Source organism: Gekko japonicus, unplaced genomic scaffold, assembly GCF_001447785.1.
Source record: "Gekko japonicus isolate JY-2015 unplaced genomic scaffold, Gekko_japonicus_V1.1 scaffold436, whole genome shotgun sequence".
Taxonomy (NCBI): Eukaryota; Metazoa; Chordata; class Lepidosauria; order Squamata; family Gekkonidae; genus Gekko; species Gekko japonicus.
In genome coordinates, this window is record NW_015163619.1 from 1,107,378 (window position 1) to 1,127,784 (window position 20,407).

Consider the following 20,407-nt stretch of genomic DNA (forward strand, 5'->3'; position numbering starts at 1 on the left):
ACAACAGACCTTTCATGTACAGCAAGCTGACAATACCATTAGTGTTGCACAAATCTCTCACTCGCCTGCTCCAGCAAGAAGAAACTCTAACTGTGTGTAATCTACTGCAGTCTTTCATGAAGCGATGATGTTGAAAGGTAACTGAAGCAAGTATTAATGTCTTAGGCTTGGATTAATTACTTTTTCCCATGGTGATAAAAGCCATCCTAGTAAATACCATGCTAACAAAAGCAAGCCTCATACTGCATCCCAAGGGCCAGATAAACTCTCTCTCTGCAGTACTAGAGCAATGTTGTGCCAGCAAAATTAGTCATAATGGGCCGCCAGAATCTTTTAAAGGTAACTAGAGTTAATTTCCATGACTCCACACCATAGGCTCTGCATACCTATGTGTTCTGAAGCCCAAATTGCTGGGTCATGAGCTACCCTTTTTTAACACTTTGTGGAGAAACCTGGTCCTGTTGTGCATAAATGAAGAGCCTCCCTGCCTCTTTCTGCAGAGTTGCCAAGGAGCATGGAAGAGTCACTCACTGATGGACTTGGCTCTGCCCCTTGGTTTGCTCTTTCTGGTTCTCAGTTTGAGCTTCCTGTCTTTGGACTTCTTGGTTTGATGCCCACAGTTCTAGCCTTGAAACAACTGAGGTTATAACTGTCTTCCCTACAGCCTGTCATATGACTCAGACATCACACGACTCCCTGCCATGTGTTTGCAATTCCATGCTGCTACCTAGGGATTACAGATAGGTCCCAGGTCTAGAATGGCAGAAAGCCAGTGCTGTAGGGTGCACAAGTTTTTGAAGTAACACCACAAAATCAAGTCGCCAGCTTTAAAAAGCCCTAATGTACTTCAGCATACTGCCCATATGGTGTTGTCCTTCTTACTCCAGGCTCATAAAGTGAATCAAAAAAATGTGCAAAATGAAGATTCGAATTGGTATACTGAAATCATGCCAAGACAAAAACTTTTAACCACATAGTTTGCTTAGACTTTGCAGTATCCATATCATTTACACTTTATAATCGTTCAAATTGATTATTTTTAGGCTTCATCATAAACAAAGGAATCTACTGCAAACAGATGAGCCAAAACCACTTGATGTCTGCGATCAGACGTGCTGTTTGATCCGGTGTCATGGCTGTTCCCTTCCGGATTTAAAATGTACGTCCAGACAGCAACATCTGTCTTCCATTCCCCAGTCATGGGCACCCCGTTCTCACCTGTCTTTGAGCTGGAGTTATTTGGCACCAGGGAAAGTCCTGTCCTTTCTGGTATATGCAGTTTCACACCACCTTACTAATCAATCCATTGCTCTCTCAAGCCGCTTGGAAAGCCTGAACATTCCCTTCTAGTTTGATGCTTTTTTTTTTGAGGCAGTTAGCAAGGTGTGTATAACGGCATATTTGCACCGCTCCCACACACACACACACGCACACAGGAGCTTTTCAAAACTGTGTTTTCTTTTTTAAAAACTTCCAAAGAAAGATGTCTGTGTACTTTTTTCTGTGATCTCTGCCCACAAAGTGGGGAAGGGGTTAAAAAGATGAGTTTTTTCAGAGAGGGAGGGAGGCAGTCCGAGAACGATGCCCATGACTCCTACTTTGCTTCAAGCTTTTAAATAAAAATGCCGGCAGCACAAAGGATGAGACTTCTCTATTCTCTTCCCCCTGGCTTTGAAACATTTGAAAACTGAATTTATCAAAAGCAGTTTCAAAAACACTTCCTTCACACTGAACTACATATCCAAGCAGCCTTCTCCAGCAATCCCACTGGCCACCAGCTGCCACCATTCTGCCAAGAGTTTAAAGCACTGCTTCCCATGCGCACTTATGTGCATGCTCAAAAGACAAATAGTTTAAAAATACTGCCTGACTGCCCCACTCTGTGGCTGCTGCATCTGATCAATGAACTATGGGGGGAAAGTGCATTGAAGTGTGTTAAGCGGGAAGGTCTGATCAAAACCCTGTTACCAAAAAAAACCCCTGTATCAATTAGAAGTGGGGCCACACTGGATCAAACCGCACGTCTGACCACAGCCTAAGTCTTTTACAGATAAATATCAATCATTTCTACAACACAAGAGCTATTTCTTCTGTAACACTGTCCCCAGACAAAAGGTACTTAATGCTATATCTACAGCAGTTATGTATTTATTCTTATTTTACTGAACTTATTCATTGTGCATTCCCCCATATAGGACCCTCAAGCATCCTCTTGCACTGAGGAAAGATTCCCCCAAACATTCACGGTCACATCAATCCATATAAGCAGCACACATGGATATGACAATACATATCCTAGTGTGACAGAATGAGTGGAAGGGAAAGACAAGCAAAAGCCCATGCATTCCCCAGATGGCAACAAGTGGGCTGAATAAAACAATCCCAGTTAAATCAAACCACACACACCATGACTACTCAAGGATAAAAAGAGTGTAATTTATTTTTTATCCCTTTAAAAGACGACAGAGGAAACAAAATACTACACTCTCACCTGTCACACAACTCTGCACTCAGATGTATTACAAACATTCAAGTCACATAATTTATGGTGAAGCAATGGAAACATGGTACATGCTAAATACTGAGAATTACAGCATCCTCCCCAGGGCTCATTCTTGTAAACAATAAGTGCGACATGCTTTTGGCACTTTGAACAGCAGAGAAGAGCCATTGTATTTTACAGACAGACAGACAGAGAGCACAATGACTCTTCTCTGCTGTGTATATTCAGACACTGGAAACAGTCCTAATAATACCTAATAAAATACATTAAGTTTGATATTAAAATATGCACAGTGAAATCCTAAAGGAAAGTTATACCCTTCTAAGTCCACTGGCTTCAATGGAAGTAACTCTGCTTAGGATTGCACTAGTAGTGTGCCATGATAAATCTTCTTGCCATATCTTATGCAATTTAGACAGACAAGACCACAAATTTCTATAAGTATCACAGTAATATTTTCACTAAATTAACTGGAAACATCTCTGTTTAGATAAAATATTATCTCCCAAAAAAATCAGCAAAGGCCTTTCTCCTTGCAAAAACAGGTCCAGTCTGTCTTCCATCTTTCAGGCACTCTATTTCACTCGGTTTGGACAATCGAATATTCTAAAGCTCGGCCCACTTGTTTGCCTGTAAAGTTCACTAAAACATTTATGACAGTCTCAATACTCACTTGTGCATATTTTCCACTCCTATAATGATCATGATATAGTAGGAAATTCCACTTTGTATAACAAAATGTAAGGCATACCTAAGGGGGACAAAAATGTTAAATATTGTTAGTCCAACACCCCTAAGCAATAAAATATTGTCCTGCATAATTCATTCCTAAACCATAAAGTCGTCTTTATTCAATTAATTTCTACCAAGTCTGCATATAAAGTTTGCGGGGCTTCGAGGTGGTACCACAGAGCTCTGATTTCCCATAAGCCCCATGTTCACACAGTTTCAGTATTTGTAATATTTCAAATTATATCCTGGAAGCACTGCAACTACAACCAGTGGTATTCTGGAGAGCTCCATGGTACTGTATTATTTGAAACAAATGGTGTAAAGCCCGTGTAATATACTCCCCCATAATGCTCTTTGAAGAGTGTTTTTCTTATAAGAACATGAAAAAATGGGTATATCTCAATACATGCTATCCTTTCTTTTTAAAAAATCCTTTTTAGTGGAATTGCCATGATCAGAAGTTACCTGCAATTTAGCCAGTCAATTTTATCACTTCATTGAATTGCATGGAAGTTGGGGAGGCATGTGCAGTTTGATTTTTATTCAGTTAGTTATCTGCTGATCCCCAATTTCTCTCCCTCCACCCTCACTAGAACCCTGTCAAAGGTTGCGTGCATACCCTAGAGTGGTCCCTTTCCTATCGTATCCTTAAAACACAAAACAGAGTTGCCCTTATCTGTAACTGCTGTTCATCGAGTGGTCAGCTGTGCAGTCGCACATGGGTTCTGTGCACATGCTAGCCAGCCACAGAGAGGTTTTTGAAGCTCAGAAACACCTACTGGTGGCTCCACCCCCTCCCCCACACTGTCTTCCCGCCTTTTACAGCATAGTATAGAGACGCCAGAGCACCCTTACTCTCAGTTGCTTTCTGCCACCAGAGCAAGGAGAATTGTTGGATTTAAATAAGAGCTCACAGTGGAGCAGAGTGGTATAATTGCACAGGTGACCACTTGATAAGCAGCAGGTACAAGGAAGTGCAAACCTGTTTTCATCATTTTGGTACATATACATTCCTACACGGGAGAGCAGCCAGCTGACCCACCAGTCAGAGGAAGGTAGGTGTGAACTCTCAGGTGAATAGAGACTACAGGACCACTCTTCCAACTGCTGCATCTTTTCGTGGCATCTATGTCCATCAAGTAATATCTTGATGAAGACCACATTGCAGCCTTGCAAAAGGATTCGATGGAGAGACCATGGTGGAAAGCAGCTGAAGTGGACTGAACTCAAGTGAAGTGAGCATTCAGTTGTAGTGGGCAGTCAACTTGTGCCAATTTAAAGCATGAGGGGAAGTGGGGGGATGACAATTTTTATTCTGGTTGCTTGTCTGAGTGTTCACATTTGTGATGCACCTTCCTGGAAGGTGGTTCCAAGGTGCTCCATTCAGGGGGGCATGGGAGAGGAGCCCATAGTCTTTCCCGATTATTGCGTCAGACCTGAGATGGTCAGGTTTGGTCTCAGCACTGTAGGAACCAAGAAAGCTCAGATCCATCTGCTGGCAATAGAAGGAAACCTATTGTATGGGTTTTTCTCACAAGCAGCGCTGGACAAGGAGTTTTCGCAGAGCACCACCTTTAGGCAGGAAGCTCTATCATGCCTAGCTTTTGGACTGAACTGGTGACAAACAGAGCAGTGTGCGACATCATGCTCTTTGCCAAGCCACATAAGGCATTCATCATGGCTGTCACTGTGGAGAACTATGGATCCACACAATCTGCATTTTTTTTTTGAAGAGCACTTTTTGTGGCATATTCTAGACACTTGGCTCTAAGGAGGCAAAGGGTTGAGGTAGGTAGTTGTTGGCAGTAGAAGGCTGCTGAAACATAGCTTCAACAGAGGAACCTCTCTCCATAGTGGCAGAAAGTTAACTGAGGGAAGGGTGACTTGTCCCCTCTATATCACACTGTAAAAAGTGCGGAGACAGTGTGGGAGAGGGGACAGAGCACCAGGCATTTTTGAGCTTCAAAAAACTCTTCTTAGCAGGCCTGCACATGCACAGTACCCATGTGTGACCGCAACAATGGACACAGCAAGAACGACATTAAGTACATATTAAAAAGTTTAAGTCATTTGTATTGTCTGTACACAACCTGAGGACAAGTAACTAATGTGGATTTGATCAAGTTCTAATAAAACTCATCCTTTGGACTGCAAGGAGATCAAATCAGTCAATCCTAAAGGAAATCAAACCTGACTGTTCCCTGGAAGGCCAGATAATGAAGCTCAAATACTTTGGCCACCAAATGAGAAGGGAGCACTCACTGGAGAAGACCCTGATGCTGGGAAAGATTGAAGGTAACAGAAGAAGGGGACAGCAAAGGATGAGATGGTTAGACAGTGTTACCAATGCAACGAACATGAAATTAAGCAAACTCCAGAGGATGGCAGAAGACAGGTGGTCCATGGGTTCGCAAAGAGTCATATTCAACTGTGCGACTGAGAACAACAACAATTTGAAAAGACTTTGCACCAAACACAAGAAGCATCCTTACTGGTTAATAATGTCTAGCCAGTGGTGAGAAGGAACCTGAAAAAATTTGAGCTTCTAAGAGAAAGAGAGCAGCACCATACAACACAAGAATTTCTGGAATTCAATTGAAAACAGCCATCGGCTTTTATTGCCTGTCTTTATGATGAATCATTTCTACTGGCAATAAGAGTATTAGGGGACTTCACCTCCTGGGCGCCAATCAGCCAGTTAGACGTTCCTGCTTCTTAGCTACTGAATCCAGTCAGTATATTTTCTCACTAGTACTCTACAAACTCCTAGGCTTTGAAAGAAAGGGTAGATGATTCTGTCTCCTTTTCCTCAAAGGAGGGAGCCCCTGGGCTCCATTTTCACATTACCTAGATGGGTGTGAGAAGGGCTCCTCCCCCATTCTCACAAAAGACTTGTGGACCTACTGAAGAATGTTCATGGACCACCAGGGATTCCTGGACAAAGCAGCTACATTTTCAGATAGTACTCCATTTTTTAAAAAAAAAAATTTAATTTCTAGCCCACAAAAAAATACAAGGAAACGTAACTTTTCAGTTCTGTATTCACGGCTTTTTTCCAGCCTTTCCACATTGCTGAGATTAATGTATCTTCTGAAGCAACAGCAACATTAGGAATGCCACTCTGGAGAATAAATCACCATATTGATTATGTTATTGTGGCCTGCTCTGAGCAAGATTCAGCACCATCTGTCTGTAGCAGCTTAACAGGCTAACTTGTTTACTTGCTAGATGAGAGGTATACAACATAACTGTATGTTATGCAACATGCATATAAGAGATCCTCTCTCCCTTAGATACAGGCCCATAGCTGCAATGGGGCTTTGGGGGCTCTGCCCCCTTTCTTAAAGGCACAGCCCCACAAGAATTTCTCCTGTAAATGCTTTCCCCCCAATCATTTTAAAGCATTTTTAAAGGTGTGCTGTAGTTGACTAATTCCTGCACTGAACAAGGGGGTTGGAGTAAGTGACCTCTAGGATCCCTTCTAACTCTGTGTTAAGAAACTGGTCTCCTTTAAGAGAGTTTTTCTGCCTAAGTGTTAGCTTTCTTGACTATAGAAGTCATCACCCCCACGTGCCAGCTTCTTATCAGAACTGCTGCTTAGGTTGGTAGAAGTGATTAACTTGCAGCAGCTGACAACTGTCATCCAAAGTGGCTGACAGCTTGCCATTTAGAGATCTATCATGTTAACAGCTTTCTTTTGGCTAAATGGTTAATAACCTAAGGGTGATTGCCAGCATAAGAACACCTATGCAGAATAGAAGACTCAGAGAAAGAAGAGACTGCCTTGAAATATCTTCAACTTCCACCGTGCTGCCATGCTGCCAGAGACTCTGCTGACCAGGTATGACAGCTGAAAAAAAAATGCCAGCTGAGATGCCAGAGCTACTCACATGATTGGAAAAATAGTGAGTAGAATAGCCAGCTAGGTTTTTTGTTTTGGTTTGCATTCCTTGCTTTACTATATACATTATTTCCCCTATCTATGTGTTGTTTGTCCTTTGTTTTTTTATGTGTTTTTATACATGTTGGAGTTTACTGGGCAAACCCAGATAAGTATTTTCAGTGCCATGCCTATTATCTACCAGAAAATTTATTCTCTCTCCCCCCCACCACTTTCTCAACCTGCTATTGTCACACTCTGGGGCTAAGATTCGCAGAAGCCTCTAGTCTATGATTTGATTTTAAAAGGCTTGATTCCACAGCAGCTGAGTCATAATCCTCAGAATTCTGGCTTTTCTTTCTGCACTGAGAACTTCAGCCCCACCAGGGGGAAAAAAGCGTCTCACAAGCCACAAAATCCTGGATGGGCCTGCTTAGATAGGCAGAACTAGATCCTGTTGGCTTTTTTGAAGATGCAACAAGGAGAAAGGGAGTTATCTCTCAATTCTGTGCCTCATTGTAGTACCATCCTGTGTGACTTTGTGTCCACTTGGGCCCCACATAGCAGCTGTCTGTTCTGTGGCAATGAAAGATAGCCTTTAACTGCTTTTGTTACTTCCTTGTATTTTGTATCATTTATTACATTCTTTATTCTTTCCAAAATGTTTCAAGGTCTCCGTTATTGATTCCTATAACTGTTTCTGCTCTAATCCTCTTCCACTCATCGATCAGGCAGTCTGTGTAGACATCAAAAAACATAATCCTTGCCACTTACAGAAGTTTTGTTTCACTGTTGATAGCTTTGTGAGTTTTTGGATTTAAAAAAGGCACATCATGAAGGACACAGTCTCTCTTTTTGTTGCATTTCTCCTGGAGGTATTTCCTGGACACAATGAAGTGCTTCTGAACTTCTGACTTGAAGCTGAGGGCTTCAGCTTCTTTAACTTTTTTTAGCTTGCTCTGGACTTCTTTACTTATATAAATACTGTGAGGGTTTTTTTAGAGATCTGCTATCAAAGGAAAAGTCTTGATTTGTCTCAGGTTTGCAAACTCTATTATTAATTTTCCTCAAAAGTTTATCCAAATACTTGTACAGTACATGACTCATGGGAGTTTCTTTTTGGAAAATTTTAGCACTTGAGATGACGAAAAGAATTTCAGCTTTGAACAGAGGATTTTTAGAGTACGAAATGATTTTGTAGGACTGGTTTTTCATCAGTGATAACTTTTGCAGTGGTACAAATTCTAGAAAGTTTTTTTTTTTTAATGGGAGGCCATTGCTCAAGGAGTCAAACAGCTGCTGGTCCTAGTGTCAACCACCTTGAGGAGACATGTTTGATAAGGACTTTGGAAGGAAGCTGAAGATCATGTTGAATATTCTGAAAGTCTTTGAATGTTGCTGGGAACTCATGGAAAAAAATTGTAAACCAATACAACAAGTTCAGACACTGATTCCGCAAATTCATCCAGGCCCTTTTGAAACACATTGTGGAGATGGTGAAGGTTACAAGTTCCAATCTGCATGAGACCACAGCCTCTCAACACTTCAACTTCATCACTCATCAGCCTAAAAACCTTTTTGTTTACATTTGGTCCATCACTACCAAGTGCCACAAGTTTGAGTGGCAATAAATTACTGACATCAAGGGCTTCACTTAATTTCTTCTCCATGTCCTCTGCAGTTGCATAGCCAATTAAAAATCTCCTGATATACCTACTTTCCACCTTTTGAAATCTGTCAGACCAAAATCAAATTTTGATTAGCAGTTCTTTGTGCCCACCATCATCTGTTGTCTCATCAAAGCATAAGCTGAAATAAGAATTCCTCACATCATCCACTAGTTTATTCCAAAAATAAGGTCCAAGTGCATCTGATACAAGATATGCAACCTTGGCTACAAAAAAAGAAAGGGTAGTAAGATCTAGCCAAGGGAACCTAGTTTGAAATGTTTCTTTGAAACCAGAGCAAGATGCATAAGAGTAGTGACAAATAACAGATTTCATGGCCAGGATCACTTCTGCAGAAATTGAGGCATCTTTCTCACTTATCATCTTAAGAATTCCAACTGTAGACTGACCTGAATCAGGCCTACATTCTTCATTGCTTCTTGAAGTTTCTAAAGCTGGATTCTCTGATGATGAAGAAATAACTTCTGATGTCGAAGTTGAAGCCCTAAAGGGCGGAAACGCGTCAGGTCACTTGTTTTGGCCCATGTGTTCAGGTAACTTGCATTTTGTAACGAGGCTTTCATTAGGCCCTTATATGCTTTTAACTGTCTTTCTAATAAATACACGTATTTCTGTATATAATAAGTTTACACTAGATTTTTAGTATTGGCCCTTCATCAGGCTTCTTTCTTATCCTCGCAGTTGAACAGACCCAAGTTCCTTAAAGTGCTAGGTTCAATTGTAAGGGTCCATGTTTTATTTCACAGTTTTTTAAATGTTTTCTTGTGGTAACATGTTGACTGATTTTTTCAAAACCTTTGGTAACATTTATTTTAGAGTCACAAACAATACATGACACTTCACTGTCACTTATCATTTTTGCCCATGTCCCAATTTGATGTTCAAGTGAATCCTTTTGTAGCAACCAATCTTTACTAGGATGGCACTTCCCCATTGTCACTTAAAGTTACAGACAGAACCATCTTAGCCCTTCAATAACCTAACAGTCTTGGGATGGAAACACAAGAAGTGGCCAAGGGAACTTCTACAGGAAAGAAGAAAGGTACAGCTACCACAAGAAATGAAAGAAATGCCAAGGAAAGCCTCCAAGGTAAACTTTTTAAAAAAAATTAACAAGGGGAAATGGCCCTGAAGAGGCAGTTTAACGTCATATCCAGGACGAAAAGTTGAAATGTAGCCATTTTTGAAGACGTTAGGCCTGAATTGTTGCAAGTTACCTAAAAATATATATTGAAAACCATGAATATTTACATAAATTATTCAAAAAAATCCATATACTCATTTTTGGGGACTTTAGAGACCTAGGATTTAAAAATGGGACTTTTAGGGACTCTGTTTCTGTTTAGGGACTTTAGGGGAATAAGTATGAGTGCTGGTTGAATATAAAAGTGGTTGGGAAGGGAATAATTAACTAATTCCCTGTCACAAGGGGCTTTTTGCAAATGGAGTTCCAAATGCAGGTAAATTGGCACACAAACACTTTGAATTCCATGGGGAGAAAGTGACATAGAACATAAGAACCCTGCTGGATCAGACCATTACTCAATCTAGTCCAACATACTGTCTCGCACAGTGATCAACCAGTTCCTCTGGATAGCCAACAAAAGGGCACAGAGGCCGAGGCCTTCGCTTGATGTTGCGTCCTGGCTTTGAGATTCACAGGATTAGTGGCATCTGAATGTGAAGGTTCCCCTCAGTCACCATGGCTAGTGGTCATTGATGGACTTATACTCCATGAATCTACCTAATCCCCTTTTAAAGTTGTTTATTCCTGTGGCCATCACTACATCCTCTGGCAGTGATCCCTGTGTAAAGTAGTATTTATTCCTTTTGTCCGCCCTGAACCTACAGCCTATTAGCTTCACTGAATGCCCTTGAGTTCTAGCATTTTAGGAGAGGAAGAAAAAGTTCCCTCTGTCAACTCTCTCTACCTTGTGCATAATTTTAGAAACCTCTATCATGTCCCCCCCCCTTAGTTGTCCATTTACTAAACTGAAAAGTCCCAGACTCTGCAGCCTTCCTCACAGGGCAAGTGCTCCAACCCCCTAATCATCTTGGTTGCCCTCCTCTGTACTTAAAGGTGATTTAGAGTGGGTAGAGGATTGTGCCCCCTTCCCCTGCCATTTCTCTGATAAGAAAAGCTGTGTCTGGCACAGCTATTTAAAAAGGGTCAGGAAGATGTTAACATTCATTTTTGTACAATATCTAGTTTGCCCCACAGCAAGATTCTACCACTTCAGAGTACAAATTGAAACAAACGTCTGAATGCTTGCACACATTAACAATGTAATATATGTGGACACTATGCCTGTTAGGGGAAAGAACTTTTGCCTAGCCGTCTCTCCGACATACTTACACGTAATCCCACATCCTGAACTGGTACACCTCATACTCTTCCTGAATATTTGGACAGTTTCTTGGTGTTCTTTAAGACATCCTTCCAGAATTACACAGGACAAGAAAGAAATGTAATATATGTGGACACTATGCCTGTTAGGGGAAAGAACTTTTGCCTAGCCGTCTCTCCGACATACTTTTTCTGGCATACAATTTAACTGTTAACACGTAATCCCACATCCTGAACTGGTACACCTCATACTCTTCCTGAATATTTGGACAGTTTCTTGGTGTTCTTTAAGACATCCTTCCAGAATTACACAGGACAAGAAAGAATGCCCAGCACACCAAGTTTCCCTTCCAAACTGAGGAGGCAAAAACTGCTTAAATGAACAGGTTATAAGGACTGGAATGTTGGTAAGAATCAATGTTCTCTCTAAGCTCCACAGTGTTGTGAGCAGAAATTCTACCCCGGGAGCAAAAAAAGCTAGTAGCATTAAAGTTGTGAGCAAGTCTAAATTTGACTACTGCGTAAATTAGTTTTTTAGATTACTACTATAACCCTGTAAAAATCTCAGAATAAATTATTTTAAATTATATTTAAACTATATTGTAAGGATAATTTAAACATTGTAAGAGAAAACAGAATCAAGTCAAATTTCACCCACCCCTTTCCACTATAGTGGTAGACCTGTCCTCTGGAGAACAGGTCTACCCACCCCTTTCTTCCCTTCGCCCACTACAGCCAAAAATGCCCACCCCGAAATGCAGCACCTTAAGGGACAGGGAACCCACAAGATTAGTGGGGGGGAGAGACATTTTAGGCTTAAGCAGGAGGGGAGAGGTAAGAAATTCATGGTCTACAAGCAGAACTCCTTCCATCCTCAGAAACATTCTAGTGGTCCAAGCCATTATCTTACATTTAGGACAGCCCTGTAAGTTATGTCTGTGTTACCATCCCCATATTGCAGCAGAACAGGGATGAGGGACAGAGATTTAAGAGAAATAAAGCACGAAGCATGGGCATTTCTATGACTTACATTACACCAGGTGAGGGGCAAAGAGCTACAACAGAATCACTTTTGGACCAGGAAGCCAAATGCTAGTTTCCTAAATGCAGAGAAACTCTTTTTGTGGGTCAGGTTCCCAATTCAGCCATACAATTACAAGACAGACACTAATATCACTGGAAGAATCTACATCAGGGAGCTTTTGTGAGGACAGAAGGAGGGAGGCCAGTATTATGCATGCTGCATTGAGCTCTCTGAATGAAAGGTGGGGCAGGAATGAGAAAGAGAGACAAAATGAATGAATAGATTGTGCATTTCAGCTTGGATAGTGTAATGCCTTTACTTTTACAGTGTGCTGAGGCAACAAAAACACTCTCAAGCTTTTATTTAGTTCACCATGATTTGGAACCCATCATGTCAATTTTTTTGAATGTGGAAACTGAAAGAGCTTCAATCACTTCCTCCAGTCCCCTCCTCAACAAGGAACATGTGCACCAACACTGTAGCAATGATAACACAGCGGTCAAATTGATGTGAGAAAGCAAAACCCATGTACTGCAAAAGGGGTGGAATCAAATTACTTACCATCCGAAACAAAATAGTGCAAGATAAAGGCCCAAAAGGGTGGCAACAACATGCCTTATAAATGGACTAGCTTTGCTTGAATGAAGGTAAGTTCGAAACCAAACAGCGGCAAGCAAGGCAAACAGTTGGCACACTACAAAGTTGACCTGCAGAGAAAAAAGAGCTTATTATTAATGTTATATGTAAGATTCTCAGACCTACCCAACACCGCATTCACTTAGTTCATTCTTTCCTTTTGCTCAACAGTAAGGCAACTGAGCCTTCAGCATTTTACGAATCAACCATGAGAGCTGTGAAAAGCTGGTATAATCCATAAACTATCACATGCCCATCACTCCCTTTAACACTTCCAAAATATTTCCTTCAGCTAGTACTGGATGAAAATCCAAGAACATAAAAAACCCAACTGCAACGACACTGGCAGGAGGTTGAAAACTCAAAGAATGCAAAGGTTTTTTTCCCTCACATAACTCAATCCAGTAAGTAAAGACAGGAAACTCTGCACAGTACAATATCTGGAACTAGGGGTGAACAGTGTAGTGGCCAAATTTGCAGATGACACAAAATTATTCTGGATGGTAAAAACCAAAGATGACTCTGAAGAGCTCCAGGAGTATCTCCAAAAATTGGATGAGTGGATGACAATATAGCAAATGAACTCCATTGTTGCTAAATGTAAGATGATGCACATAGGGACAAAAAAATCCAACCTCAAATATAGGCTGATGGGGTCTGAACTTGCTGAGATAGCTAAGTGAAAGTGTCAACCCACTGTGCTGCAGCAGTGAAAAAGCCAAACTCTAAATTAGGGATTATTGGGAAAGAGACTGAAAATAAATCATCCAATATTGTAATGGCCCTGTACAGATCTATAGTACAGCTTCATTTGGAATACTGTGTACAATTCTGGTCGCTGTACCTCAAAAAGGACTTCACAGAGCAATCAAAAGTACAGAAGAGGGCAACCAAGATGATTAGGGGGTTGGAGCACCTGCCCTATGAGGAAAGGCTGAAGAACCTTGGACTTTTCAATTTACAAAAGAGATGACTGGGGGGGGGGAACATTGTAGAGATTTCTAAAATTATGCACAAGGTGGAGACAGTTGATAAAAATAATTTTTTCTCCTTCTCCTAAAATACTATAACTTAAGGGCTCTAAATGAAGCTGATGGGCAGTAGATTCAAGACAGACAATAGTAAATATTTCTTTACACAGGGAGTGATTAAAATGTGGAATTTGCTGCCAGAAGATGTAGTGATGGCCACAGGCATAGACAGTTTTTTAAAAGGATTAGATAGATTCATGGAGCATAGATCTATTAGTGGCTACTAGCCATGGTGACCAAAGGCAACCTTCACATTCAGAGGCAGTCAACCACTGAATCCAAGTGCCAGGAGGCAACATCAGGGGAAGGCCTCAGCCTCTGTACTCTGTTGTTGGCCATCCAGGGGAACTGATTGGCCACTGTGTGAGACAGGATGCTGGGCCAGATGGACTACTGGTCTGATCCAGCAGGGTTCTTAATAAGATTTAGTTGCATGCCCCCAATATTTATCATAAACAAATACAATACAGAATGGTTAAACATATATTCTAAAGCAATAATAGGGACTTCTCTCACAAGGCTATTTGTAAGGACATAACAGGATAAACACTGTGCAAATGAAGTATAATAAAAATGATTGCTACTAGTAGCTTTCCTCTGAAGGGCAGTTAAAATCTAGACAGTAGAGAAACACTTGCAATTTGTATATGTAATATTTCCAAAACCAGTAAAAATATAAAGCTCACATGTAAGGCATATACTGTGTATGCAAGCCAACAGACCTGAGCCAACAAATCCTACTAAGTGCATGTATTTATTTAGATATATGAAATACAATCATCAAATCAGAAGCTGATTTGATGATTGTATTTCACATGCACAGAAAACTGGCCTTCAGAGAGCGGTATAAAAAGCTGGATCAGACCAGTAGTGTGCCCCCCAATGGATGTTTTGATCTGCACAGTAGTGCCACCCATAGCTTCATTTATAATATAAGGCTGTCAGTATACACAGCACTGTGGCAAACATTATATCAAATGTGCAGGCACACACAGGGCTGCTACGCAATCACATATATTCAACATAAACTGATAACAGGCATGTGAACTTGTCTTTAGAATCACCAAAAGCAGCATTACCCTCGTGACCATCAGTGATCACATGGAGAGTTAACATTTAGTAACACCCTATGGTGAGAAAAAACTGTAAATAGTTTCCAAATAAATAGACAAGTTAAACTGCTGCCATCTTGCTTTGTTATGTCACCCCAAGACATGTTTATGGTGCTTTGTGTGACACAGGATACAGTCACTTAAACAGAGGCAAAACTGTGCGGAGTCTTATTTGAAGTCACACTTCCAAGTAAACCTTAATTTCTGTATTGTTCACACAGTTTGTGAACTGAAGAATGTTCCCCACTTTTCACACATACCTTATCTTCAGTGACTGTCATTTTCGCCTGTGAAATGCCCGCCCCTCCATCCCCTGAGAGCCAGGTGGCCCCTGACTCTTTTAAGGCAACAGGCCCAATACATTTCTTTTAGCCAGGTTATTAAATGAAGACATTTGATCTGTTTAAATTAATTTATTTAGAAGTTTGATCTGCTTTTATTGTCTACCTCTATCCTGAGGACTTTTAAAATATTTTATGAGGTTTATTTCAGTTGGCTAAATTTTTTGTGCTGACTTTGGGCTCTGGCCTGGTTTTTAACAGCAGAATTCTCATGACTTCTGCTGTTTTTATGATTGTATCATGTTTTACATTGTGAGCCACCTCAAGCAGGTGTCTGGATAGGCAACACATACATTTCCTAAATAAACAAGTTTTATCCTGCCCTTGCTACAAGCATGTGTAAGTCAGTTACTACCTTAGCAACCCTGTAAGAAAGGTTGAAAAGGAGAATAATTCTTATAAAAGGCAAAAAAGGAAACGTATTTGCCCAAAAATCTATCAGTCAGCTTAATCCCGAAACCAGGATCTGGGCACTCCAGGCCGGAGCTGTTTGCTTCCCTCATGCTATCTGCCCCAGTGCAGGAGATGGCAGGGGCAGTGACTCCATGGTCCCATGCTGGACTTTTGTCCAGGGCCCAGATTCACTAAGATCAGCCCTGCCCATGTGCACATCTCAGGGAAGTCACTGCTAGAAACTCAACCAGAGCCAAGCTAGACGGCCTCTTCAACAGGAAGAGCAGATATTTTAGGGCATAGCAGATAAATCTCCAAGTCATACTGAAGCCATAGCAGATAAATCTCCAAGTCATACTGAAATATACTTTAGTGTTCTGTTTAAGAACAGAAATGAATGGTTTGGACAACACATTATTTATTATATTCAAGTTTTATACCGCCCATTCCCTGCAACAAGGCTCAGGGCGGTGTACAACAGCCAGTTTAGTGTAGTGGTTAAGAGCAGTAGACTTGAATCTGGAGAACCGGGTTTGATTCCCCATTTGTCCACATACGGCCAGCTGGGTGACCTTGGGTCAGTCCCAGTTCTCTCAGAGCTGCTCTCTCAAGAGCAGTTCTCTCAGAGCTCTCTCAGCCCAACCTAACTCACAGGGTGTCTATTGAGGGGAGAAGAGGGGAAGGAAACTGTAAGCTGCTCTGAAACTCCGAGTGAAGGGCAGGGTATGAAACCAGCTCTTCTTCACATTAAAACAAACATTTCATAGGAGTCAAAAACATTAAAAGTTACTTGAATTTTATTGTAACATTGCAAGTAACAAGACAGTCTTGCAGCACCTTAAAGACTAGCATATTTATTATGGCATAAGTTTTTATAAGGCAGAGCCCACTTCATCAGATCTGATGAAGACCTTACTCACAAAAGCTTATGCCATAAAAATTATGATAGTGCGGTATGACAGACCCACTATCACTCTCCCCACTCTGAGGCAGATTTTCCCTGCCAAATTCTTAGACCTTCAGGTACTGAACTAGCCCCCAGTAGCGTGATGATATTTGTCACTTTATAAATCTGAATGTCCCACACTAAGACAGAATCTGATTTGGCTTTTGCCCAGCCCAGGAACTTGTCAGGAGAAAACAGGAGCCCTCTTTTTAGATCCCTTGAAATGGCACTGGAGACTGTGTACAATGAACAATAATAAAAATTGTATTTAATAGGCAGGGATGGTAGGGGGTAGTCAGGAATTGGAAAGGCTGAGGTAAACATTGGTAAAACAGTATATTTTCCAGTTGACAGACAAGATGGTGTTGAAACAGCTTATTTTCTTGAATTAAATTCTTGATCCTTAGTGAGAGATGGTTGACTGAATACTTAAGTTTTAGTTACAATGTTTCTGCATATAGGTTCCTATTAACTGTTCAGATTTTCAAATTCTTTCCCCTATTCTGAAATCACAGTGTTTCTTCTTTCCCCTGAGTAGTCTATAACTGTTTCATTCCACAAAGAACCAGGGGAATTCTCTATATGGCTGGACGGGACTTATATTTCTTCCCTGAAAATATAATTCTATTCCTTTTGGTCTGATTGGGAACTTCAGCATGCTTCCCAGTCACTCTTCACCAAAATCTCAATCCCCAGTTCTTGATGTCTGTGTGAAAACGTACTTCAGCTTTAGCCGACACTAGACTCTGAATTCTTAGATGGAATTCTTTCTCAGGTTATGTTTCACACAGCTAAGACTAGGAGTCTCTCCCTTTATTCAAAAGGTGAACCTATCTGACAGACTTTCAGTCAGACTCTTCAGACATCCACTCCTTTAGCTGAAGTTTTACTTTACTGAACAGCAACTGCTGCTGAACTCAAAATGAATTAACTCTCCCCCCAGCAAACAGCTGGTCTTGTATTTCCCTCAGCTGGCACTGGCCAGTCAGAGAAAAGGAGCATTCTGTCATTCAAGCTCAACATTCTAGAGCAGAGTTAACTATTCACCTCCCTTTTCTGATTTGCTGCATTAGGAAAACAGTGTTTTAAATGTAGTCCGTCTCATCTGGCTACAGCAGAGTAAAATGGCTACCACTCTGCAACATAAACACAAGATATTCCTTTAAAAATTCTAATCTGAGAGATCTAGATTTGAAGAATTATATGAAAAAGAGTATAAGATCATTACTTCTGTCCAAATTACCTTCCAATATCTACTATTCACATTCCTTTCTTCTTGTCCTGCATCACTCACTATCAATTATATCCAATTGCCAACATGGTCAGATCTACAGAAACCTAAATCCAGAGACTGGAGCCATGAACAGACAAGACAGATCTTTCTACAAACCTCAAAAATATCCTGAGTCTGCAGGAAAATCTAAAATCCAGCAGCAGGCTCTGCAGAATTGGGCCTAGCCTGGTGGCCAGAACTATGCAACTGATGCATGGCATTTGGCTTCTCCAGTAAGTTTTCTGCTCTTTCTGGCAGACATCACGCAGACTGCTCAGTGAGGAGGAAAAGAGATTGAATTTATACCCCACCCTTCACTACCCAAAGGAGTCTCAGTGCGGCTTACAACCCCTTTCTCTTCCCCTCCCCACAACAGACACCCTGTGAGGTAGGTGGGGCTAAGAGAGATCTCTCAAGAATTGCCCTTGAGAGAACAGCAGAGAACAGCTCTGAAAGAACTTATGACTGACCCAAGGTCACACCAGCAGCTGCATATAGAGGAGTGGAGAATCAAACCCTGTTCTCCCATATTAGAGTCCATGCTTAACCACTACACCAAACTGGCTCTCATGGAAAAGAAGGGGAGGCCTCACATACCTAAATCATGTCTAATTAGTACAACTTCTCAAGTACTCTTAGCAAACATTAACAGAACATAAAGCTTGAGTCCAGTGGTGCCTTTAAAATCAACAAAGTTTTATTCAAGTTATAAGTTTTCATGTACAAGCACATTTCTTCAGATAAGCGAAACAGAATTCCCTCTGCTATTACACAGTTTAATTGACAGGCTGCTGCCTGCATGCACCCCCTTCTCTCTGACTGGTCAGCACCAGGTGAGGTAAACTTTAAAAAGTCTTGTCAGTCTTGTCAGAGGAGTCAGTTCTCATCATTTGGACTTTGGCTTGGCAGTTGCCAGTCAGGAGGAGTGTATGAGGAAAACAGACAAGTTCACTTGGGAAGTGAATGGACACAAATACTTGCTCTTACTATGTACCATTACATTTGAGGAAAAGTTCAGAAATTAGAACTTAAGTGTCAGCCCTAGCTAAATTCCATTTATTCACAGTCTCCAGGACTGGGGTTTAGGTTTGACAGAAGAGACTGGATAGTAGGTTGAAACTGTCAGTCTAGCCAAACAGAAAAGGATTATTACTCCTAGAAAAAGGAGAATATTTCTTATTCAGTGGGTCCAACTCAGAAAGGACCCATGGTTTGTGTGAAAGGGAAATGGTCTTAGACTCAAGAGTCAAAAAGAGAAAAGTTGTAATCCCACAATGGAGGTATTTAAATACAAGAAGAAAGGACGAACTTCCAGAAAACTAAGATAGTTATATAAAACTTTATTAAGACACATTGTTGCTGAAAGAAATTGCCAAGACATGCAAATCCATCACGGTTAAGAACTGAGTTTTTTCCTTTTTACTGACAGAACCAAGATTGGTTACCTAGCAACAGCCACTGAGGGGAAAGTGAGCTACCCAGCAGTTTTGGCAGTTTATTCAGACAGTGAATGGCCAAGCCGGCAGTTGGTGGGGGAGAGAAGCAGGTCTAGCACCCAGCCAATGGCACATGAGTACTCTGAAGTGGTGGTTCATGGTCCAATGGCTGATGGAGCGCACAGCACAGCCAATGGGAGAGCCAGAAAGTGACAATATGCTGGGCTTGTATATATATAGGACTAGGAATCAGGCCCGTTGTAGCAATGAAGACAACAGGCGCTAGCTTGGCTGCCCCGCCGCAGGGCTGTGCCCTCTTCCCGGTAGCCCCCGGCCACTTGAGTCTCTGGCCGGCAAAGGTCGCCTGAAGTGTCCCCACCCGGCCGCCCGAGGGGCTGGAGGGCCCAGGCGGGTGGTGGTGTTCCTCCCCCCTTCCAGAGGGCAGGGCTACCAAAATAGTGGAAAGCAGTGGGTAGACCTGTTCTCCAGAGGGAAGGGCTACCAAGATAGTGGAAGGGGGTGGGGGTAGACCTGCTCTCCAGAGGCCAGGTCTACCAAGATAGCGGAAGGGGGTGGGTAGACCTGCTCTCCAGAGGGCAGGTCTACCAAGATAGCGGAAGGGGGTGGGTAGACCTGGTCTCCAGAGGCCAGGTCTACCAATATAGTGGAATGGGGTGGGTAGACCTGGCCTCTGGAAGAAGGGACATTGTAGAGGAAAGACAACGAGCTGTAGAAGGAAGGATGGCAAGAAGGAATTTGAGAGAGAGAGAGAGAGGAAGAAAGAAAGAGGGAGGGAAAGAATCGAAAGGGATGGGTGGAAGGAGGGGAGAAAGAGGGAGGAAAGTAGGAAGAGAAAGGGGGAGGGAGGGAGAATAAGAATGCATAGAGATGGGGAGGAAGGGAATGCAAAGAGTTAGGGAAGAAGGAAGAGTAGAAGAAGAAGGGGGAGTTAGGGTCAGACAGAAAAGGAAGGAAGGAAAAGAGAAAGAGGTGGGTGGAAGAGACAGAGAAATGGAGGATGGGGGGGGGGCTGTTCAGCCGTTACCTGGCAGGCACACGGCTGTC

At 41.8% G+C, this 20,407-nt stretch overlaps 1 protein-coding gene across 1 annotated transcript in view; it reads right to left on the minus strand.

Annotated features, from left to right (window-relative positions):
• MBOAT2 (membrane bound O-acyltransferase domain containing 2) overlaps positions 1-15,234 on the minus strand; it is a 115,304-nt gene extending 100,070 nt beyond the window's left edge. The window contains exons 1-3 of the mRNA XM_015407443.1: positions 15,214-15,234; positions 12,736-12,881; positions 3,177-3,254 (exon numbers count right to left, since the gene is read on the minus strand). Coding sequence (XP_015262929.1) covers positions 3,177-3,254; positions 12,736-12,881; positions 15,214-15,234 — 245 coding nt within the window. The remainder of the gene's footprint in view (positions 1-3,176; positions 3,255-12,735; positions 12,882-15,213) is intronic.
• Positions 15,235-20,407: the final 5,173 nt, after the last annotated feature.